The sequence below is a fragment of the Panthera onca genome, chromosome B1, assembly GCF_046562875.1.
Source record: "Panthera onca isolate mPanOnc1 chromosome B1, mPanOnc1 haplotype 2, whole genome shotgun sequence".
NCBI classification, from domain to species: domain Eukaryota; kingdom Metazoa; phylum Chordata; class Mammalia; order Carnivora; family Felidae; genus Panthera; species Panthera onca.
In genome coordinates, this window is record NC_138342.1 from 52165811 (window position 1) to 52191177 (window position 25367).

At 32.6% G+C, this 25367-nt stretch overlaps 2 protein-coding genes across 5 annotated transcripts in view; one reads left to right on the top strand and one right to left on the bottom strand.

The window, feature by feature from the left end:
• LOC144616179 (uncharacterized) overlaps positions 1-25367 on the top strand; it is a 344180-nt gene that overhangs the window by 241016 nt on the left and 77797 nt on the right. The window lies entirely within an intron of this gene.
• The window catches only part of TECRL (trans-2,3-enoyl-CoA reductase like), a 99727-nt gene that overhangs the window by 57740 nt on the left and 16620 nt on the right, over positions 1-25367 (bottom strand). Inside the window, exon 2 of the mRNA XM_060654968.3 lies at positions 14452-14503. Within this exon, the coding sequence (XP_060510951.1) occupies positions 14452-14503 (52 nt within the window). The remainder of the gene's footprint in view (positions 1-14451; positions 14504-25367) is intronic.

The window sequence follows — 25367 nt, forward strand, 5'->3', positions numbered from 1 at the left end:
TACATACTACCACCCTATTATCACTTAGATGACTATTACTGAAATCTTTAATAATGTGGATTTATTCTGGGGATATTTTACTCTAACCTGTTTCAAGAAAGAACTATTATTCATTAAACTAACTGGTGGGAAGATGAGAGTGCCATGCAGGGTCAATATTGTCATATTTTCAGAATGTCATCCTCATTTTTTTTTCTTTTTAAACAGACATTGCATTTAATTCCAATATGTAGTATTCTTATTTATTACTCAACCCTTTGCTACTGCTAAAATGTGCACAGACTCAGGATTTAGTTTTTCCAAAAGGCATTTAATATTTTTGGCTGAAAACATTAAACATCTGACCACGGGGAAAAATCAAGCTTCTAGGATGTCATAAGTATAATACTTAGCACTGAAGAAATTGATTTTAGGAGTTAGCCAATAGTAATCTTAAAGTAGCATGAGATGCTAGAGAATCGGCCTAAAAGAAAGCAACCAATTTGTGAAAAAGACTAAAATCTCCATTCATTCCTACAAAATGCTACTTTAACCTATCTACTTTTGGAATTATTTTGTTTTTGTTTTCGTGTCTTTTTCTTCTCCTTCTTCTTCTTTTTCTTCTTCTTTTTCTTCTTCTTCTTCTTCTTCTTCTTCCTTTTGTTTTTCTTTTTGAGAAAACAAAATACTACCTGCTTTTGGCAATTTATACAGTAAACTGTAATGGTCTGTAAATAAATAAATATTGACTTAAAAAAGTCATTACTGGAAAATGAAATATAAAGGTATTTTAGAAATGTTTGGATTATAATATATACAAAACATAATCTCCTTGAATTCAAATTTATGGACCCTAAACAAAACATGAAAGAGATATCAAGAAGTTATCTAACCAAAATTGTCAATGAAAGAATGGAGAAATCATGATACCAGATAAATTACCAAAAAACATTTTTAATGTAGAAATAATTCCCTAATATTTAGATATTATTTTGTAAAACACTGAATAAAATAATAAAAATAAATCAGAAAGAGAGAAAATAGCTATATAATTTCACTAATCGTGATATGTGACCAGAAATTAAAATCATAAACATAAAATATAATTAAAATGGTGAGAATTCTTCACTCCATCCCCTCTACCAAGATAAATTACAGATATTAAAAAACGTATGTGAAAAATAAAACTATAACTTACAAGTATTTGAATAAAACATAAATCAGTATTTCCAAAGATTAGAGGATGAAATGATACTCAAATAGGTCACAAAACAGAAAACAGAAAATAAAAAAATTGATTAATTTGGATCTATAAAATTGATTTTTCTTCCAAAAATGGGGAAAAGTGTTTGTTACCTATATACTAATTCATAAAGATTTTCTATATTATTAAGACAGCAAAAACATCCAAGTAGTCAAAGATATGGGTGAACACTATGAACAGGCAATTTCCAGAAAAAAATACATAAAAATCTCAAAGGAGAGTATGAAAAAATTAATTCACTAATGATTCAACAAATGAAATCTAATGCTAAATTATTTGTTTCCATACATAAATTATCAAAACTTATTAACTTGTTAATATACAGTACTAATTAGGAAAGGGAAGAAAAACTCTGAAGTACTCTTTTAAGTCTACAAATTAGGGGAGAAAATTTGGCAATACATACATGTTAAGATTTGAAGTGAGGTTATTCTCTATAACAGGATTTTTTTCCCTATTATTCTTACAAATACAATTAAATAATTTTACAAACATGGATTATTCTGATCAATAAATAACTTGATGCATGGTACATATTAAATGTCTGCTAAATATTTTTCAACATTCAACAAATAGTGATGAATAAATAAGCATAATATTTCTTTATTATAGAATCAATTAGAATGTGTATCCAGAAAATGTGTATTGCACATCCACAGAAAAGTATATCTCCAGTAATATTTATCATGTAGGTCAATATATATTTACACAGAAATACACTGAGAAAATATGTTGATAGGAAAAGCTATTAGAGACCAATGTATAAGATATGTGAAATTGTCGGGGGGGGGGGGGCACCTGGGTGGCACAGTCTTTTATGTGTCTGACTCTTGATTTCAGCTCAGGTCATGATCTTATGGTTCTTGAGATCAAGCCCAGAGTCGAGCTGTGTACTGACAGCACGCAGCCTGCTTGAGATTCTCTCTCCCTCTCTCCCTGCTACTGCCCTCTCTCAAGCTCCCTCTCCCTCACAAAATAAATAAATAAACTTAAAAATAAAAAAAAAAAAGATATGTGAAATTGTGTATATAGGCATAGAAAAGTATCTCTAGCCTTTAGTAAAAACATTTATATTAGGAAGCTAATGCTTTAATCTTTGTGAGATTTTGCATTTTTGGAAATTTATCTTGTATGTTTATTATTTTATTATATTAAAAATTGAAGCTATTGTTATCTTGCTAAAATAATCTCACTTATTGAATATGATGCTTTGCCAACAAAGGACATACAAATCAAACAAAAAATAATACATGAAAATGAGAAATTGGCACATTAATATCTTTGGGATTATAAAAACATTGTGGTACATTTTAGCACATCTGAATTTAACGTGGAGATTATATTTTCAAGGGATTTGTAATAGGGTCCGAGGAACTTTGAATATGACATATTTTATGAAATTTGAAAAATGAAAGATATTTTTAAACCAACTAGATAGGTGACAAAATATATAAGCACAAATAACTCATTTTAGACATTTCCTTGTAATGATGAAGTGTCATTAATAAACCATTTTAAAAGCTCATGTGCTTGTTTTTAGATCATTTACATAAAATTCCACTGTGATGCATTCCATGTCTTTCTGAAAATTTTCTCAGAAATGAGAAGATTAATACTATAAGAGTAAGCTATGTCTTAATAGATTCCCTTGTTTTATATTACTCATCTATAATCCTGCTAATGATTGCAATTTAACCAAATTTTTTTTGGTTATCCAAAACAATTTTTAGAGGAAGAAATAAAGGAAAAGAAAAAAAGAAGAAAAAAACCATTGCTTGTGCATTAAAGTTTGCAAGATGATCTTTGATTTTGTACCGGTGGCTTTAGTGCTGTGTGTGCTTTCTGGTTTCGCATTTTGAGAATACTCCCTTATATGGTATATTAACAAGTCTAGATATTTCACTGTCCCAATATCTGTCTCCTTTTGAATTTAAATTTCTTCACACACTCACATATTCAAATATAAATTGGAAATCAATCATGTGCTATAGATAATCTATCTCTTCTGATATTTGGTGAATTTATATTGTAGGCACTTGCTCAAGTTCCAACATTGCTAACCCAACTATTTTGCTGTTTGCATATTATACAACAAAACTATTTCATAATATCACGCTTTGGGAATATCAGCATGTCATGAAAGATGAATCAAAATAGCCCTGACATTGCATAGCAATACACATGTTTAAACGTTGTGCCATAATGAGAGACTAAACAGTTTACAGACAGGATCATACCTCATGCACTTTAGGAATTGTATTAGTCATGACAGTTGTATTACATGAACCTTGACTGGCAAAATGGCCATCCGTTCCTAACGCTTTGATCTAAGATTGTGCAAACAGTAATACATCACATAGGTAAATTGAATTTTCAACATTTATGTGAGTTTCTGATGATATTAAGTATATAGCAATGTAAATTTGACAAGTATTTTAAAGTAGTTACAATAAGAAGAGGTCTATTTTCAACACCTGGGACATTGATATGTGCCAGTGGCTTACACTATGATTTGAATTGAAACCACAAAGAAAATATGGGCTTAAGTAAAAAAAAAAAGAAAAAGAAAAAGAAAGAAAAAAAAGAAAAATTGAGAGGTACATATAGCAAGGGCAGTTAGAGAAAACAAAATTATATTATTCTATATATCATTAGCTGAATTTCATAATAGAAAACATTAACAAGGTATCATTAAAAACCATGTTTTGAACAATATATTACTACACGTTGTGATTTATAGTACCTATATATACTATAATAGAATAGACTTGAGATATTTCTTTTCAAAATATTTTTATCTCAAAATGTTTGCTGCCCTTAATATATTGGTAGATGATACATTCTTTAGTTTCTTTTTTTTTTAATCTCAATTTGCCACTTTAACAGGAAATGAATCATCAATTTCTCTAAAATTTCAAGATTAGGGAAGCAATCTTCTTTCAGAATTACTTTTGTTTTTTTAAAGATTTGACATTTCTCTCCGTTAACATACAAAGTTATTAAACTATTTTGAAATATACTAAAAGGAAAGAAAGTTAGGTATATCCTGTCAACTACTTTTAAGAATCCAGAGAGCATGTGTGGACACACAAAGTAACATTTACTAACATTAATGTAAAATAAAATTTTAATTATTTTTAACTAATGAATTCAACATTAATCAATTCTGGGAAGTCATTCAATTTGTGTATGTATGTGTATATGTTTGTGTGCATACACATAGTGTTTTAGTATGCCAAAAAACCATACTATACAATGGCTACACTATGAATATTATCTTTAGTAGTATAGCATAGTACCTGATCATTTAACTTTATTAATGAGTATTTGTTGAATTAAGTTGAATGAAATAATTTTTGGTACTCAAGTAGTAAAAAATTTTTTTTCTTAAAGCTAAAAGTGAAAATACAAAAAAATTTAAACTATTATTTTGTGAGGTAATCATGTGGAAACTTATAAAACATTTTCTGTGAAACAACTTTTTTTTTTAAATTACCAAGTGTTATTTGGCTTCAAATTATACAATTCTTTCTTTACTGAAGGAAAATTAACAATATGTGGGATAAAATTGTCAAATGATGTATACAGTATGGTAAATAAAGGAGAGATATTTTGAAAATCCTGTTAAATTTTAAATGGGTTAAATATATTTCATAAAAAGTTATTCTTTTCCTGAAATATTTTGTATGAGGTTCATCAAGAATGCAGTTACCTGAAAGACGTTTTTTGTCCATATAACCTATTTTTTGTGTGCCATTTGGCAAATTTGTTAGAAGTTCTTCAGTGACCAGAACATCAATGTTAACTTATTAATTTATTAACTTATCTCAATCTTGAAATCTACATGTAATATTAAAACAATGGTGTAATGCCCGAGGTCGCGAACCCCCCGCAAGAGACCACCAGAGTCGTAAGTCAAAGCCAAGCGGCAAGGGTCATTTATTGCAGGTTCGAACCTGGACCTCTGCGCACTCGTAGCCAGTGACGCTGAGAGGCCCCGATCAGGGTTGGTATGGCGTTTTTATAGACAGAGACAAATAGCACAGGGGAGGTTTCAAATTATGAGGGGCCTGATTAGTTGATTTTAAAGTAAGGACATTTGTTGTTCTCTGATTGGGCATCCTTTGTCTGTCCTTTGGCGGGAAGGCTTTGTCCATTACTTGTGGCAGGAGGAAAAGGGGGAAGGGGGAAGGGGGTAGGGGAGGAATGTGTTAAGCAAGCAGGTTTACAGAAGCGAGAAATGCCGGTTAGTTTATGTACAATCACTTATTCTATTACATATCAGACTACATTCAGGAAAGGTTTCACAATGCTCGTAGCAAACAGCAAGCAAAACAGACTTCTCAGCAATTGTATTTCTTATCAAAGATCCATAATAAGCAGAAAAGAGAACTTAGCTTTAAACTAAGGCAGGGCTGTCATTTGGATTTAAAGCTGTTCTTTTCAATGGTGGTATTTCTCCCCCTGGCCAAGGGTCTTACTGGACTTTGGTGATTAGATTTCTAGAAGTGAAATAGCCACTTAATTCCCATAGCTTCCCCAAAATGCAACATTGACTGTTACCCGACTGAATAATCTGCCAGATCACTCCATTTCTTCATTTAAATTATTGATAAAGCTCATAATTTCTGTTGCTGAAGAAACTATTAGAAAAAGAACGTTAGCTACTTATAGAGGTATGAGTGGAGAGCTTTTTTAAGATAAAAATTCTGCCACTTCTTCCCTTGGTTACATTTATCATTTTTCTAGCTTCTTTCATTGAGAGATCAGGGAATTCTACAGCCTTGTCCAGGAGGCTCCTTCAGCTTGCCTAGAGAATACTCATTATTCTATATGATGTGTCATAAATCCTTCTACTGTGTTATCTTTGTTTTGAGTTATTCTCCTTGAACCTTTCAAAGTTTAGCATTGTTTATATCTCCCTGGCCTTTCGGCAAAGAATTATATGCATTTCAACTGTCACAAATAAATCCCTTCATGTGGCTGAAACTACAATTGGTCTGCTAATTCCATTGTTCTTTCTCATGCTTCTTCCCCTTCCCCACCTTCCCCAGGCTCTGAACTGCAGAGACAAGTAGATTATAAACATCATTGAAACTTGGTATTGTCAACTAATAGATAACACAGAGGTCATGGATAAAATGACTTGATTTTTCTTTCAGAAACTTCTTTTAGATCTAATTCTTAGATCAATCTCACAGGAGAAAATTCCATTAGCAATTACAAACCATATTTGCATTCATTCTTCTTACTCATATTAATCATTGTTTTTAATTTCATAGTTGATCTTATGGTGTCATGTAACATTACCCAGAGATTTCAGTTTTTATAGCCAATTGTGAACTATACTTAGACTTATAGCAATATTATTCATTACATAATTTGTAAAACAAACTCTTGAATTAGTTCCTTTTTGCAAATGAGGACTAACCATAGTATTTCTGAAGTAAAATAAAGAAGTATTATTTGAATTTCTGCCTAAAAAATAATTAAAAACATGATTCAGTAAAAAAGAGGCAATGGATGGGGTTAGTGGTTCGAATACAGGTTACAGAGCCCTATTTTCTGAGTTTGAATTCCAGCTCTGCCACTTATTAGCTATGTGACCACAGGCAAGTTATCTAATCTCTTAAAAAGACTTATCTGTAAAATGAAAATCAGAATACTATAAGATGATCATAAAATTGCTGTGATATTTTTAAATATTTGCTGCACAGGAATATCTTAGGATATTCATAACAAAGAATGACTATTTCATAAAAGTTAACTATATTTATTTTTCTTATTATGAATGTTAATGCAAGGTAACTACAGTAGGACATCCAAAGATATTATAAAGCACAATATTTGATAGCAACAGCTCTGTGACATCAGCTATAATAATTTCAACTTAAAAAATGAGAGTATAAAAATCAAGGATTCTCATATGGAACAAAAAGTCATTTATGTCTTGATAATTTAGCAAATATTTAAAAAAATTTTTTTTTAACGTTTATTTCTTTTTGAGACAGAGAGACAGAGCATGAACAGGGGAGGGTCAGAGAGAGAGGGAGACACAGAATCTGAAACAGGCTCCAGGCTCTGAGCTGTCAGCACAGAGCCTGACACGGGGCTCGAACTCACGGACCGTGAGATCGTGACCTGAGCCGAAGTCGGACGCTCAACTGACCAAGCCACCCAGGCGCCCCTAGCGAATTTTTTAAAGATAGAAAGATTATTCCAAGTAATATAAAGAGATATGAGCAAGCATGGGGTAAAGAATAGGGATTCTCTGCCTAAGAGAAAATTTAAACTTAATGAACAATTTTTTTTAAAGGGATTCAAATGTCCAAAGAACAACGATAAATGGTGCTATAATCATTGACAGAAAATATGAAATTTAACAAAGTGACATTCATTTGAAGGAGAAATAGAGGTTTTAAGTATCAAGGGGCAGTTATAGAGGCTCTGTGCCAAAAACTGGAAGGAAAACCAAATATATATTTCTTATTATAAAACAAAATATCACACATCCTAATTTATTTTGATAATTTCAAAAGAAACCTGATCTAGAAACACTAAAAAAGTATTTACTACTTGAAATTTTTTTAAAAAATAGAAAAGTATTAAAACTTTAGTCTCACATAAGAATCCAAAATATTTATGATGAATTATCTAGAAAGAAACTATTCATCAAGTATTTGTACACATGCTCACATGAATCAAAATTTTACATGGTTACTCTTGTCAATTGTGTACAAACTTTGATATAAGCTTTGAAAATACAAGTTATGATGTAACGTTAAAAACATTTTGGGAAAGTTATGTGATTTGTTACTGCATAAAGATTGGATCTCATTCAATATTCTTCAAATATTCACTGAATTTTATATCTCATCCAACGTTAAAACTGGTGTCTGAAAGGGCGGACTTACACTGGCCAACTCCATCTTGTTCTGTGTCCTTCACCTTGACCACACCTCCTCCCCTTGAGTAACCGCCTACTCACCTGCCTAACGGGACTCAGACCCTTCCCCAGCCAATCGGCTGAAGCCACAGCCATACCTCACCAACTGCCCCTAGACCCCAATAAAACCTTTGTCCTTTTGAAACTTGCTCTCTCTCCCGGGTATCTCACCGCTATGTTGGTGCAGGTAGGGGATTGAGCTGGAGCTAGCTCGAATAAAGGCTCTTTTGCTTTTACATCAGACTCGGTTCCCTGGTGGTATTTGGGGATCATGAATTCTGGGCATAACAGTGTCAACACAAAATGAACGAACTTTTTATAGTCTCTAAACATAAGAAAGAGAGCTTTATTTGCCCTAAGTTAGAATAGTGGTCTGGGAAACGTGCTCTTCACAGGGAAGAAAGTGTTCTGGAAAAGGAAGAATTTTTATAAAGTTACATACTTTTTAGCAAAAGCTCAAAAGCTTTTAAATTAGCATATAGGCAGGAATCACAAGTGTTAACATCAAGGAATGCAGGGAGTAAGAGCACCGATTGTTATCTTAAGGACAAGATGGTTTTCCTTTAGGCTACTTATTTACAAAGCAAGTAGACAATGGATGCTTGATGGGCCATAAATCAGGCTTTTTGTTTAAACAAAGTTTATATACAGTCATATTGACTTCAAAAGAAATCTAAAATGGCTTCCCTTGTATATCAGATTTTTAGAGAGAGCTTTTGCCTCATCCATCTTAATTGTAATTATGATATTTACCTCCACCAAACAATCATAGAAGTCATCATTCACAATAAGTGGTTGATGATTAGTTTCTTTTTAGAGATTATGGATGATGTTGTAATAGCTTTCAGAGCACCTTATCTTGTGGTTGCAAATCACCCTTAACTACAAAATCAGTAAAAGTTTTTAAAAATTTGAAAAAAAAGATTTTTTTTTCTTTAAAAAAAAAGCTGTTTAGATGAAATTCTACCTTTATACAACTTTGTACGGCAATGGTATTTTCTAATTTCTGGTTTAGATTCCTTGGCTTCCTTCCTAAGATAAGTAATGATACAGCTCCAAAAGAATGTATTCACTAGACCTTTACTTTGACAAATCTTTAAATTATTTTTATTAATATATCTCCTGCTTTGTCCATGCTAACTATTGCATACATCTCACTTCTATGGAGGTCTAGACTACAGGAACTTAAATAATTTTGAGTATTATAAAGCATAACAAAATAACTTATAACATTCAGGCAGAATTTTTCCACTGGAATTTACTTGCCATTCTGGCAAATACTTTGTCAATTGATTAGATCTACAATATGGATTACATCATTACAGATTTACGTTAGTATACACACAGTTGGCTGTGGCTTTTTGTAAGTTCTATTATTTTTTAGAACATAAAATATTAAAAATTATTCTAATAAAGTCATATTATACCCCAAGAGAATATTAAATTTAACTTAAAATAAAGAAATCATGGAATAGTTGTTGAATTGAGTAACATGAAATAAGGTAAAGCTACTCAGATTATGTAACAGAGTTTTGTTTTGTTTTTAACATGGATGGTTTTTTAATCCTTTGAAATCTTAGAAAATATTCACATAGTTTTAGTCAGAGTGTCACCTGGACCTTGAATGATTCTTAATTTTTCAGCTCAGCTTTAACAACGAGGTTTAATTCTTTCTACACAATCTTAGTGAGAATATGAGAGTAAGTGAAGCACAACATATAGCATGATGATATTTGAGACTATAGGAGAGGCTTCAAGATACAATCAAGAACAATAATTACAAATGTGAGTAAAGAAATGTACGGAGGTAAAGAAAGACTAGTGGAGTATTGCAGCTGAGGCATTTCATGAATTTTTGTGCATTAAGAAATAGATAACTGTGTGTGTGCATATATATAATTGAAAGTTTTATCAGAATCACTTTTTCATGAAACCATTCCTCTTTTCCTCTTACCTTGCTGCTAATATTTTCATTGTAATTTTCTCCCTATTCAATATTTCTTTCACTAGTCTGAGGGCCATACTGTCTCCAGGGTAATCTAAAACATGACTCTTATAATACAGCAGAACTAAGAAATTAGAAACCCTGGGAGAGGAAAAGATAGTCATATACAGGACAAAAAAATCACAGTAAAGAAATTTTAAAATAGAACTAAGAAAAATGTAAAGCTGACACAAAGTCAGAGAAATAATAGGGAGACTAGAAATCAAGATCAGTCAAAACACCGAAGAGAACACAGAATAGAGATAAAAGACATATAAGGAGAACTCTCCCCTCAGGAAACCCAGTTCCTCTGATGAGTTTGGTTTTTTCTTTACAAGATTAGCAATTCCTATTTAACTGCAGGGTGTAAAAATAAACACCATCAGAAGTGTCGTAATAAAATATTTATTCGGTGTCAGAAAGTAAAGAAGTAAGTTTGAAAAAAAATCTAACAATTGTAGTTACAAATATATATATGTATATATATATATATATATATATACATATATATATATGATTGTATATGATTGTTATGATTGGAATATATTTATGAAAATAAGGTATTTAATGTTATTGGGTTTTAAATATGCTAAATAAGGGTGCCTGAGTGCTTCAGTTGGGTAAGCATCCATCTTCGGCTCAGGTCATGATTTCATGGTTTATGGATTCAAGCCCCACATCAGGCTCTGTGCTGACAGCTCAGAGCCTGGAGCCTGCTTCAGATTCTGTGTCTCCCTCTCTCTGCCCCACACCCCCCGCCCCGGCCCCCACTCACACTGTCTCTGTCTGTGAAAATAAATAAACGTTAAAAAAATTTAATATGTTAAACATAAAATATTAAGGCAATCAACACATAACTTTGTTTTGTTTCATTTTTAGCATTGTAAAATTGTTAGTGTTAGCAACACTTTTTTGCTTGCTTTTTATTATTTGGTAAATATATTAAACATAATGTTCAATTTAATTGACTAACAGATAATTCTCTGTAATGTAATTAGCAAAAATTGTGTTTTTGTGCTTTGTAAAACTTGAAGACCAATACTTTTTTTGAAATAGAGTATAATGAATGCAAATTGCTTGAATATTATATTTCTTTTTTTTATTGCAGTATGATTGACACATAATATTATATAAGCTTTAGGTATACAACATAGTGACTCAATACTTACATGTATTATGAAATAATCATCACAATATATAAAGTTACCACCTGTCACCATACAATGTTTTTACAATATTATTGACTATTACCTGTGCTGTATACCACATCCCCATGTCTTATTTATTTCATAAATACAAGATTGTACCTCTTAATCTCTTTCACCTGTTTTGTTCATCCCTCTGGCAACCATCAGTTTGTTTTCTGTATTTGAGTCTCCTGTTTTGGTGTGTTTGTTCATTTGTTTTGGTTTTTAGATTTTAAAGTGAATCATATGCTGAAATCATATGGTATTTGTCTTTGTCTGACTTCTCTCACTTAGCTTAATACTCTTTTAGGTCTACCCAGAGATAAACAGACCATTGTTACAAATAGATATTCTTTTTTAATGGCTGAGGAATATTCCTGTGTGTGTGTGTGTGTGTGTGTGTGTGTGTGTGTGTGAGTCTGTATGTGAGTAGCATATCTTTTCTATCCATCATCTACTTATGGATACTTAGGTGGACACTTATGCTCTCATATCTTGGCTATTATAAATAATGCTGTGTAAACATAGGGGTGCATTTATCTTTTTGAATTAGCACTTTTATTTAGATAATACAGATAAGTGGGATTATTGGATCATAGAGATTTCTATTTTTTCTATTTTTAATTTTTCACAGAACCTCTGTATTATTTTTCACAGTTGTTACACCAGTTTACATTCCCACCGACAGGGCATGAGGGTTCCCTTTACCCTAAATCCTCACCAACACTTTTTATTTCTTGTCTTTTTGATAATAGCCATTCTCAGAGATATGAGGTGATGACATTGTGGTTGTAATTTACATTGCCTTCATAATTAGTGACATTGAGCATTTTTTTCATGTTGGCTACATATAATAAATGCAAAATTACTGAATATTATTTTTCTTTAAGTGATGGGCTACTTTTGATATTAACAGTAATTTTTAAAAAGTGAAAAAGTCACAGTTTACATAAAGTTGTTAAAGATTAGAACTATGCCTAGGAAAACGAGTAAAATAATAATCATCAAGAAATCCTCAAGTCTTGATATAGCTATTAAAACTAATCACATTATTGTCATATTTTTTAATTATCCAGTTCTGATACTGGACATTTCTAAGATTTTTCATAAACTACTTAACTTCACTTATTACTAGAAGTAGGCTCTGGACCACCTAAGTACAGAATTTCTGGTTCAAAAATTTTAACATTTCTAGTAACTGTTATGTATGTCTATATATATTATAGACTATTATAAAAGGAATCAGAAAATAGTAATCAAGATAACTTCACATTCCTTCTACACATGCATTAGCTTTTGATTCTTTTCTTCATTTCCAGACAATAATAGAAATCATATATTTATTATGTTATTATTATTATTATTATTATTAATTATTTTTAATGTTTATTTATTTTTGAGACAGAGAGAGACAGAGCATGAACGGGGGAGGGTCAGAGAGAGAGGGAGACACAGAATCCGAAGCAGGCTCCAGGCTCTGAGCTGTCAGCACAGAGCCGGATGCGGGGCTCGAACTCACGGACTGTGAGATCATGACCTGAGCCGAAGTCGGATGCTTAACCGACTGAGCCACCCAGGCGCCTCATGTTGTTATTATTAACTTAAATACAAGCATTTTTCTTGCAACTTTCTACATTATAGTAATAACATAATTTTCAAGTGTCTTTTCACTTACTGCTAGAATCTAAACTTTCTGAAACCACCTTATTAGAGAAGTTTAGTTTAAGTCTTTCCAAAGATGAAAGTTCAATTACTAGTTTGAGATCCATATTTTATGTGAAGACAGGAATAACCCAAAACAAATTCATTAATATATAAATAAAGAAATGCTTGTGTAAATAACGGGATAACATGGCTAACATAATGGTAGGTGATAAGGCACAAATTTGGAGTTTGAGAATTTTTTCAATAATTTAGAAGTAGCATAAATATACAGGGAATTTTATCATGCTACAAGTTAGAAAATTAATTCCATGACAAATCTTTGCACTTTGCACTGTTCTCTTTTCCTTACCATAATCCTTTTGTGGCTTATTTCTGCATACTCAAATCTTACATGTCTTTGTGGTGAATATTAAAACTTACCTTCTTGAAGAATTTTTAACGGGTTAAGCATATTTCAAATAATTCCATTCCATACTGTATATGCTTTCTATTCCTATTAAAAATTCTACCTATTTTACTCTGAGGTATTTTTAAATAGTTTAAAGCATTAAATTGTAAACTTTAAGAATATTTTCAGAAAAGAAATAGTGCCCAACTAAATACAAGACATTGAAAATGTTCACTAGCAAAAACCATACAGTGTAAAATACCAAGGATGAACTCTAATATAAACTACAGACTTTGTGAAATAATGAGGTGTCAGTGTAGGCTCACAGATTGTAACAAATACCCTATTCTGATGTGAAATGTTGATAGGGGAGGCTGTGCATGTGTGACACCTGAGGGTATATAAGAACTCTGTATTCTGCTTAGTTTTGCTATGTATCTAAAACTGCTTTAAAATTAGAGTATATAAAAAGTGCCTCCTAGTAATTATAGACACGTTCACTATGTTTAAGTTATGAGTAAACTTTACTGGAAAGGTTTAAAAATAAAACCTGAATTTGAACAAACCTCATATAAATATTTCCAGTAATAATGAAACCTTTAATTAGGTAAATTTAGCTATTAATAAAATTAAATAGTATAATTTTAATTTATTGTATAAAGAGTTCCTTTGTGGAATAGATTTGACCAGTATAAACACACCCAGTAAAACTTTTGTTCAGTATTTTGTTTACATATAAATACTTTTTATCAGTTAAGAATTCTCATATATAGGATGTTTTCTGTTTTAATAAATATGTTCAAATATAAAAGAGAAAATAATTTTGTGAAAAACTAAAACTATTGTGGATAAGAGAGTTAGATATGAAAACACAGTATTTATAGTCAAGAAGTATTTACCATATTATTTCTGAATTTCATGTAAAATTATGGTTTCCATACACCCTTTCTATCATAACATTGAACTTATTTTTACAGATAAATTTGAACCAAATTGAGAAAACTGTAACATAAATTCTAGATTATATATAAAACTTACATGCTTTGTGAAATTTTTGTTTAACATCATGAATAGTAGATGTTTGTATCACCTGAAAAGAAAAAAAAAACATATAGAAAGAATTGTAAGAAAAAAGTATCTATTTGTTTGCTATATATTTGAGAAGAAAACATAAAATAATAAAGTGTAAAATGATTATGAAATAACTAGTGTGTTTTGTTTGGCTTTTTAGTCACTACTGCTTTGACAACCTTGAAATATTGAGTCAATATGCCTTTTCGTAAATTTTTTTTTGTACATAGCAATAATGGTGGTATTGTATGAGTTTATCCAAGTGTTTGTCTCTAAAATATATTTTTTAATCTTCTCTGCCCATAATATTCAATTTCTGGCTCCCAAACTGATGAGAATCTCAATTAAAATATGAATAAATATACAAGATAGAAGGTAAAAAGGTATATAGCAGAGGGCTTCAGCATATGAAATTGATGTATGTGGGCAAAGAGGGAAATGTTTATTTCAGCATATCATCAGAAAAAAAATCCTATCCAAGCCCCCTCATTAGTTATGTTATTAAAACCCCCAACCGAAATTGCTATAGGTCCATCGAAATTCATGTTAGATATATTATTTGGATTCATCAGAATTGCAAAACTCATGAGGATGAGAGTTCTATTTAAACACCTCAAGCCATCACATTTTTTGACTGTCTGACTTGGTTCACATCAAACTTGCAAACAAATTTCCCTCTGCATCTGGTTCCTTATGAAAAAAAACCCAAAACACTTCAGTCTACAGCAAAGGACATATTCATGATCATATAAGAAGATATATTTCCTTTCTCAAAACACATATAGAAAACTATGTTAATGATTTATTTTATTGCTGCATTAAAATCTTATAGCTGTTGTGAGAAGTGAAGTGAAAAATAAAAGTGCATGAAGGGTGGCCCATAATAATACCCCAGGCAGTTCTTATTAACATTGTATTATATTTAATATTTAATTAAACATTAAATGTATAACAAGGAATGCATTTATTTTACCATAATCCACTCTGATTAATGCACCTATAACCATGGTATCCTATACTATTCATAGAAATTTTTTTTCTGATTTCTTCTACGTATATGATCCACTAAATAAAAAAGTTCTAAGATTTAATCACTGAATGATGATACTAATCCCCATTTTGCATATGCTATATGTAACAAAAGCCCTTACAGAAGCTGTGTGTAAAATACAATTTCAAATATTTTATAATACTGCTCTTGCTTGGAAGATAATAGAAAATATTTGTAAACCAGTTTTTAGAGAGGGCAATGAATAGACACGTGAATATATCATATTTCATTTTAATTTTGATAATTTAACTTTTATATTTGAATTACATTTTATAAAACATGGAGCTTTGTTTTAACATTGTTCATTGTTTTATCTCACAGTTTCCTGGGTTCCTCTGGTAAGGATGCCTAAAATCCGCATACTATTTTCTAGAGTAACTAATACTTGTCCACCACACATTTCAAGAGCCGTCTAATAAGGAAAAACAAATAATTTTCATGATCAATAGCTCCTCAATTAGAGTTTGCTGTTGCTCTGCTATCACTTTATGAAGGCATATGATCTTGTGTTTACAGGCTGATTGTTCCGACAATCACATCCTTGAAAAGAATGACCCGGTGTTATTTTAGTCTGTGTTTCAACATTTAGTGCACCAGATAGCATACAGTAAAGTTTAAGCCACTTTTGTTGAAATAAAAAATAAAGCTGTGAGTATAAAGTTATATAGAAACAGATTTTTTTTTAGTTTATTTATTTATTTTTAGAAAGACAGAGACAGGGTAAGCAGGGGAGGGACAGAGAGAGAGAGAGAGAGAGGGAGATAGAGAATCCCAAGCGGGCTGTGCTAGCACAAAGCCTGACTCTGGGCTCAAACACAGGAAACTGTGAGATCATGACCTGAGCTGAAACCAAGAGTCAGAGGCTCAACCAATTGAGCCAACCAGGTGTCCCCCAAACAGAAGGTTTTTAATTCGGTATGAAATCTTTCTCAAGTAGATTTCCGTGGAAACTTCTATGCTTTCCTTCAAGTATAATCACTTAAGTAAAAATCTAATTTGATATGTGCATTTTTTTCTCTGAATTTGCAAATTTTCAAGACTAAAATGATATTCTCCTGAAGGAAACCTACATGTGGAAATGGATTTTTTTGCAAGCTTTTAACCAAGTTTGTAATTTACTTTCCAATTTTAAAAATGACATTTGACTTTCACATGTTAGAAAAATGCTGATTTTGAATACATCTTTGAGAACTGCCCTATATGGAGCAATTTTAGTCAAATACAGAAGAAAAAAAATAATTAACTATTAAATGATCCAGACAGCAATGCTCAATTAGCCACAAGACTGTGTTTGAGCAACTCCTCCAGTCCTTCAGCTGCACTCGGAGCACAAAGAGAAGATAAGATGATAATTAACAGAGCATATAAGACGTTCTGATTACTAAAACTGATGTCTCTGTAGCTCCATCAGGAAGTTTATTCATAATAACTTCTACTTTTTAGCCAGTTTTAATACCTCTTAAAAAGGATGAACTATCATCACAATAATTTATTCCTTTTATAAATCACAATTGATTGTGCAGATGGGACACATAAGTATTCCGACATCTGAAATCCTGAAATTCCCTTCATTAATGTTTCTCTCTCATTAGAGAAAATTAATCTTAAAATGTTAAGTAGACAAGGTAAATGGTGTTTGTTAGTTGAATGAAATATTTATTTCTAAATTTCAAGTGATCATGATTGAGTTTTGGGTCATTATCCTTTATCCAACAATTTAAATTGATGGACTTAGTTGGAAAAAGCTTTTCACGTTCAAGTGAAATCTAGGATTTGTTTGAATTTGCCCCCTACAAAGATACTGCATTATTTCACATACAAAAAAAACACCTATTTTTGTACTATTGCTACTTTTTAGAACTATATTTCAGCTACTTTCTCAGGAACTCCTTGAAATGAACCGATGTCTTCAGAATACTGTTTATCCTGCTTAAAGAATGAAAATTAAGGGAGAAGGAAAAACAACAACCTCTTTGAAATTCATTTGACTGTAATTGCAATGTGCAAACCAAAATTTGTCAGTAAACTTTGTTTAGAAAAGAAATGTGTCCAATGGTAAAGACACAGAAAAACAGAATAAAAGATAAACTGAATCGAAATGAATAGATGCTGAGGCATGAAAATACACACACACGCGCGCGCACACACACACACACACACACACACACACACACACGGTATCTAGTGATCTAGTGCAGGGTAGCTAAATGGCACGAGCTTTCCATCCCTGGTTTTTGAGACATAAGAAAGAATACTAGCCTGAAGAATCAATTTTTAGATTGGTTAATTCAGGAAAGTGCAAAATATGCCTCTAAGCATTTCCATTAGAAGGTTTTACATTAGTAAATGGAATAGGTACTTGCATATATTGCATATATTTTACTCAGAGTGGACAGGGAGTTTTCAGAGTAAACAAATATTATTTTACTAAAAAGTAATCTTCAGATTGTAACTAAAATACAAATTTTTAATTTAAAACTTTTCAGCTGTATTGAGGTATAATTGACAGATTAAATGGTAAGATAAAATGTACCACGTAATGATTTGATATACTTGTACACTGTTAAAGAAGATAATTAACACATGTATCAGCTCACTTTTTTTTTGTCTTTACTGAGGACATTTAAGTTCTACTCTCTTAGCTAATTTCAATTACATGATACGGGGTCATCACCTATAGTCCTCAGGTTATATAAAAGATTCTCTGACTTTATTCATCGTATAACTGAAATTTTGTACCGTTTTACCAATCTGTCCTTAGTTCCCCTACCTGTCGCCCCAGCTCCTGGCAAGAGCTTTTCTACTCTCTGTTCTATGAGTTCACTTTTTAAAATTCCATATATAGGGGCGCCTGGGTGGCGCAGTCGGTTAAGCGTCCGACTTCAGCCAGGTCACGATCTCGCGGTCCGTGAGTTCGAGCCCCGCGTCAGGCTCTGGGCTGATGGCTCGGAGCCTGGAGCCTGTTTCCGATTCTGTGTCTCCCTCTCTCTCTGCCCCTCCCCCGTTCATGCTCTGTCTCTCTCTGTCCCAAAAATAAATAAAAAACGTTGAAAAAAAAAAAATTAAAATTCCATATATAAATAATACCGTACAGTATTTGTCTTTCTCTGTCTGGCTTATTTAACTTAGCATAATGCCCTCCAGCTTTATCCATGTCATTGTAAATCACAAAATTTCTTTTTTTGGTTAGTAGAAAATATTTCATTATATCATATATACATACAGGGTTCAGGGTTCCCTTCACTCCACATCCTGGCCAACTCTTGTTATCTTTTGTGTTTGTGAAGATAGCCATTGTAACAGTTCCAAGGTGATATCTCATTGTGGTTTTAATTTGCATTTGCCTGATAATTAGTGATGATGGGCATCTTTTCATGTGTCTGTCGACAATGTATATGTTTTCTTTGGAAAAAAAATACCTGTTTTTAACTGCTTTGCCCATCTTTATATCGGGTTATTTGTTCTTTTGCTTTGAGTGGTATGAACTCCTTGTATATTTTGTATATAAACCCCTTGTTGGATATGTGGTTTGCAAATGTTTTCTCCCATTCCATACATTGCCTTTTTATTTTGTTGATGATTTCCCTAAGTTTGATATAGTCCCGCCTTACAGCTTTAAGTGGAAGAGGAAAAAAAATGACAATGACATAGAAAATCTTTATCTTTGTTGTAAGTTTTTCTAATGATAAAAGGACCTTTAATAAAGAACTGACAAAATCAAGAAATGATTTCTATTATTTAATATATCTTTTTAAAAAGATTTACTCATTTTAATTCAAGTTTAATTGAACATACTTTCAAAATAGGTTGCACCACAAATAGTGGTTTAGAACAACACATGCTTATTTTTCACACACACCACAGTATATTACAGACTGGCTGATGGATCCACTGTGCACTTTCCTCTCTCTGGGATCTATACTGACAAAGCCGACATCGTACAGAACATTGCTTATTTCCAAGGCAGAAGTTAAAAAAAAAAAAAGTGGTGAAATTAGATTATGTTCTGAAAGCTTCCCTCAGGAAATAAATGCATGCCTTTCACCTTCATTTCACAGCACAAATAAGTTACTTCGAAGAAGTAGGTAAATTTAATTTTACCTATTTCCTGTGTTGAGAATGAGCCAAAGTTCTTAATAAACAACACTAACATTTACCAGAGTTTACCTTTCTGGTCATCAAATATTTGGTCCTCTGTCCCTTACATTCAAAATACACACACTGTGTCCTCATGTATCTATCTACCCTCTTGATAGATAGGTATAGATATAGAAATGTAGGTATGTTATATATTACAGATTTCAAATAGTGTTGCATATATCTGTATATATAATAGTAGTTGGAAAATACAGGTCCCTTTAGTGTGTGGGGGAAAGGGGGTTAGGATTCGAAATATAATTTTAGTTTCCCTTCTTCACATAAGGTCTATACTTTCTATACTTGACCAAGACATTAGTTTTCTGGGCATATGAAAGAAATAAAAATAGTCATATCATGAGATGTTAAATCAATGTAAGATCAACTCTTTTGTTTCTTTTTCAATTTTTTTTGTTTTTTTTTCTTTTTTTCTTAATTCTAGTTAGTCAATATACAGTGTTATATTAGCTTCAGGTATACAATATAGTGATCTAACACTGTCATAGAATATTAGCTATTTTGTTATGTGAATTATAAAATTACCTCCATCACCAATGTGCCACACTGTGTCTAGTGTCCATAAAATCATGGCTGCAGAGAATAATCAAAATTTCTTTTCCACTGAATATGGCAGGCAGCTTAGCCGCTGTTCCTCACGGTATAAAGTGGCAACTATGACCAGCTGATGGGTCTACTGTGCATTTTCCTCACTCTGGGATATACACTGATGAAGCCAACATCATATGGAACATTGCTTATTTCCAAGGCAGATTCTAACAACATCATTCTCCCCATTACTGTAGAGCTAGTATTTTTTAAAAAAATAACTTTTATCAATTTCTTTCAAAAGTAGTCGTGCAGGATATAGGCTTTTAGAGCGTACTTTTCTCACAGGCTTAAATGCAGAAAAGGCAACCATATAATTTATAATCACAATGAAGACAATTTTAAGTGTACACAAAATGTTATCATTAAATCCACCAGGAAACTGGGATAAAAAGTATGATATGGGTAGTAGTTGTACCACTTCTCTCCTGGACGTAAAGTGTCCTACTATGGACCTCAAAGAAACTGAATGGTATTGAAACCTAGAATTTAGGTCAATTTCAATTTCCTATATACTATTTGTTGTTCTATCCCCTATTACTTTGATATAAATTACCATTTTTCATCACTGAAGTGTGTTTGCCAGCTAGTGCTATATTGTAATTAAATCTTTTATCTCATTTTTGTTTTAAATTCATATGTAATGGAGAAACAACTTTGAAAGCCATTAGGAATAATGCTAGCCGTCATAAGTAACATCAATGAATGCGCAATTAGAGTCCAACACAATTCCAAGACCTTTACCTTTCTTCAATAATTTAAATCACACACCATCTTTATGGCTTTAGATATAATACTATTATTTTCATTTTACATATAAGAAAACTGTGACTCCAAGAGGTTAAGTAATTTGTCTGGGTGACACAGCTAACAAGTGTACAAGAATGGACTTTGAGTGCAAATAGCCCGGTTCAAACCTCATTCTTTACCATGGTACACCACGTAGTGGAGGCAGATAGAAAAGGTGAAGGTAGGGGCTGGAGGAAAATGTAATGAGTATTTGCCATTGTAGGCACTACTTTAAGGTCTATACAGGGAGGCACCGGAACATTGTAAACAATCTTATGAAGTAATGACACTGAGGATTTTTTTTTTTTTTCTTAGAGAGAGTGTGTGCACATGCATGTAACCAGGGGGAGAGAGAGAGAGAGAGAGAGAATCTAAAGCAGGTTCCCCATCCCCCCGTGCACTCTTAGTGCAGAGCTGCCTGCATCCCAAGAATTGTGAAATCATGACCTGAACTGAAATCAAGAGTTGGATAGTCAAACCCCTGAGCCACCCAGGTACCCTGACACAGACTTTCTAAAAAATTAGGAAACTGTGGTCATGAAATATGAATGTCTTTCAAAAGTTATACAACTGATAAATTAACTAATATGGGTTAAAAAAAAAACTTGACAAAATGTTCACTATCATGTATTGCAGTTTATAATATTTATTCCAAGCATTAGAGCTCAGATATTTATTATTGTTAATTAAAAACGAGTCAATTATTATCCATTATACAAATACAAATCATATTTGTATTTTATTAACATGAAATACAAAATCCAGTAAAGAAAGAATCCAAGCTAACAACAAATATGATATGGTAAATATGTGTGGAGTTTGCTGTTTCATTTAAAAAAACATTAATTGAGCACCAACTATGCACCAGTAACCTTTGTGTGTGTCAGAGTGAAAAACTACCTCTCTCTCTTTCTCTTTCTCTAGTTCTGTTTTAAAATAATAGCTAGCATTTACATAGTGTCTTATATGTACTGGGTACTTTTCTAAACAGTTGCTCATTTAAATTCCTAACAACCCGGAGTAAGGTACCGTTATCCCCATTTGACAGAGAGGAGACTGATGCACTCAAATGTTAAGAGATCTGTGTTCTAGGAGCCCCTGGATGGCTCAGTTGGTTAAGCAACCTACTTCAGCTCAGGTCATGATATCATGGCTCATGAGTTCAAACCCAGTGTTGGGCTCGGTCCTGACAGCTCAGAGCCTGGAGCCTGCTTCAAATTCTGTTTTTCCCTCTCTCTCTACCCCTACTCCGCTTGTGCTCTGTCTCTCTCTCTCTCAAAAATAAATAAGCCTTAAAAAAATTAAGAAAAAGAGATTTGTGTCCTGTCACACAGCCAATAAGAAGCAAACATTAAATGTATGCAGGGGTTAAATGTACACAGTCTTACACCTGAATATACTTTCTAAAATACTGTGGCATAATGGCACACACTGAACTAATATTTAATTGTAACCAATTTTCAAGAAATGAGACAGACAATTAAGAAATACATATGTAATATATTGAGGGTGATAAGTTCTAAGAAAAAAAACATAAAAGAGGTAAGAGATCAGAATGATGGAAAGAAGAAACATGATTCTGTTAGGGAGGTAAAGTTATGAGCAAAGGCTTAAGCTACAAAGCAAACTATGCAGATAGATTGAAGAAGATTCTTTCAGACAGAGGTAACATCAAAGACACAGACCCTGAGGGATCACTATATCAAGATTATTTGAGAAACAGCAAGTAGGCCAATGTGTTTGGAGCAGAGTGAGTTAGGGACAGCTTGGTTAAAGGCATGACCAGAGAGAGAGATGAGAGTGGGAAGATAATGAATAACCTTTTAGAATATGGAAGAGTAGCTTGGATTTTCTTCTGAGTGATATACGTAGCTGTTGGAGGGTTTTCATCAGAGGAGTGACATGATGTAACTCTTAGAAGAATCGATCTGGTTTCCGTAAATTTAACAGACTCTAGGTGACAAAATGATAATGCAAAAATAAAATGATTTCATCTATAATAACAAATTCCAAATTCAGTATCTGGTGATACTGTGGAACATGTATGGGCTATAATTACAGGTGATACAAATTATACTATATTTACTGTTTTGCTACATACATTGTGTATCATATATTGTGTATCTGTAGATCAGTCTGTATGTTAGAAGCGATGATGATTTGAAGTAGGATGGTAAAGTTCAGAGAGGGGATATATTATGTATAGAATAAAATGATTTTACTGATTACTTGAATGTAGTACAAATAGGGAGAAATTTTAGAGAATTGAAGCAGAATGATAAACTGTGTTAAGGCGAAACTTTCACTGTCAGCTCATTAAATAATTAGCTCCACACATGAATTCTCTACTGATAGAGACACTTCGATCATCTCGCAATCACTTGCTGAGTGTGGTGTCTTCAGTCTCCCAAATGAATAACCATGAGGCAACAGCAGGGGCGCATCTGAAAAAATAGCACATTCCGTCACCCATGCATTATGTATGATAGGACTCCACGTGTTGGTCCTTCCTCTTAGGATGAATGTGATGGTGTATGATGTGGGTAATTAGAAGAGATGTAATCTGGCAGGAGGGGTATCATGTCATTGTGTGCAGAAGCAAAGCTAAGTGGTTAGTCCAGGTTTCTGTCTGTTACAGCACAATACAGACCCAAAAAGAAATAGCCTAAAAAATTAGGAATTTTAGTGAAATTGTACCTACATACTTAAATTATGACATACGTGGGCCATTAAGTCATAGGAATTCTATTACCAACAGAGGCCTGCAAAGACAGTATGTCGGGGTAATGCCAGAAATGCTGATTGAAAGTAAAAACAAATAAGTACATTTATGGATCTATTTTTTATAGTTGTAAAAAGAAAACCCACCTGATTTGTTCTTCCCATTTTGAAATGAAGCATATTTTATTTTTTATAGTCAAGAGCTCAATGTTTGTGGCTGTTCTTGCTGTTTGTGTTCTTCTTATAATGTCTAGTTAAAAGAATTCTGCATGAAATAGATCTTAAGGCAAAATCAGTTTCTCAGGAATTTTAGAGTGAAAGCTTTTTGGAATGTTCCTATCTGTTCCAAAGAAGTAGCATTCATCTGAATGTCTCAGGATTCTATGTTAAAGTCCTTATGAAATTAAGTTCAGGTTATAAATGGATTTTATTAAATAAAGTTAATGAGAAGCAGATAATAAAAATATTATTCAAAGGTGCACAGACCAGTATCGACAAACTCAGTTGCATAGCCAATAATCCATTATATGTTTTCCTAAAAGAAATGAATAATTACATTACATTTTTATTTTTAAGAAATCAAATAACCAGTAATTGCAAAGTCAGAACCACCCAAACATGAAGTAATATTAAATGTTTATTTTGGAAGCAGTGAAAATGTGTGATAAGAAAAGTTAAACTGCAGTAAGAAAAAAGACAGATGATAATTAATTTACACCTCACACAAAATGATGTTAAAATGATGAGTTTATAAGAAGGCAGAGGTACAACATTCTTGACTTAAGAGTAAGATCAGTTCTCAAATAAAATATTCTATATGTAGATGTAGTAGGCAGTTTACAATAAATCTTTCTAAAAGGGAACTAACTTCTTATAGGAAAATAAATGAGTGTGACATTCATAGGCTTTATGTGGTGACCGGTGGGTTCAGGTTACTTAGTTGAATCCCAGTAGATCACTGGGGATTGGAAATTATTTGATGACTGTCAGTTTAAAAATCCACTAATAGGGGCGCCTGGGTGGCGCAGTCGGTTAAGCGTCCGACTTCAGCCAGGTCACGATCTCGCGGTCCGTGAGTTCGAGCCCCGCGTCAGGCTCTGGGCTGATGGCTTGGAGCCTGGAGCCTGTTTCCGATTCTGTGTCTCCCTCTCTCTCTGCCCCTCCCCCGTTCATGCTCTGTCTCTCTCTGTCCCAAAAATAAATAAAAAACGTTGGGAAAAAATTTAAAAAAATAAAAAAATAAAAAAAAAAATAAAAATCCGCTAATAAAATATAACGTACTAATGTTACGAAACCCGAAAAGTTTGCACATTTGAAAACTGTTAAGTGAGTAGAGAATTCATCTTTGCCTTCCTTCTTAAATTCTCTAGAGGTGTCTTTATAGCCATATGCCTTCTGTTAAAGCCTGAAAAGCTGAGGATATAAGGCATTTAGAAGAGATAATTTCTACTTTAGGAGATTGCCCTTTACTGTTAGAGATATCCGCAGGATGATCCGTCAGTGTGCCAGGTCTGTTTATAACTGGAGGAGGTTTCTAAAGCCTCTCTCAATTTCTGCAGTAAAAAAGAACATCATCCCC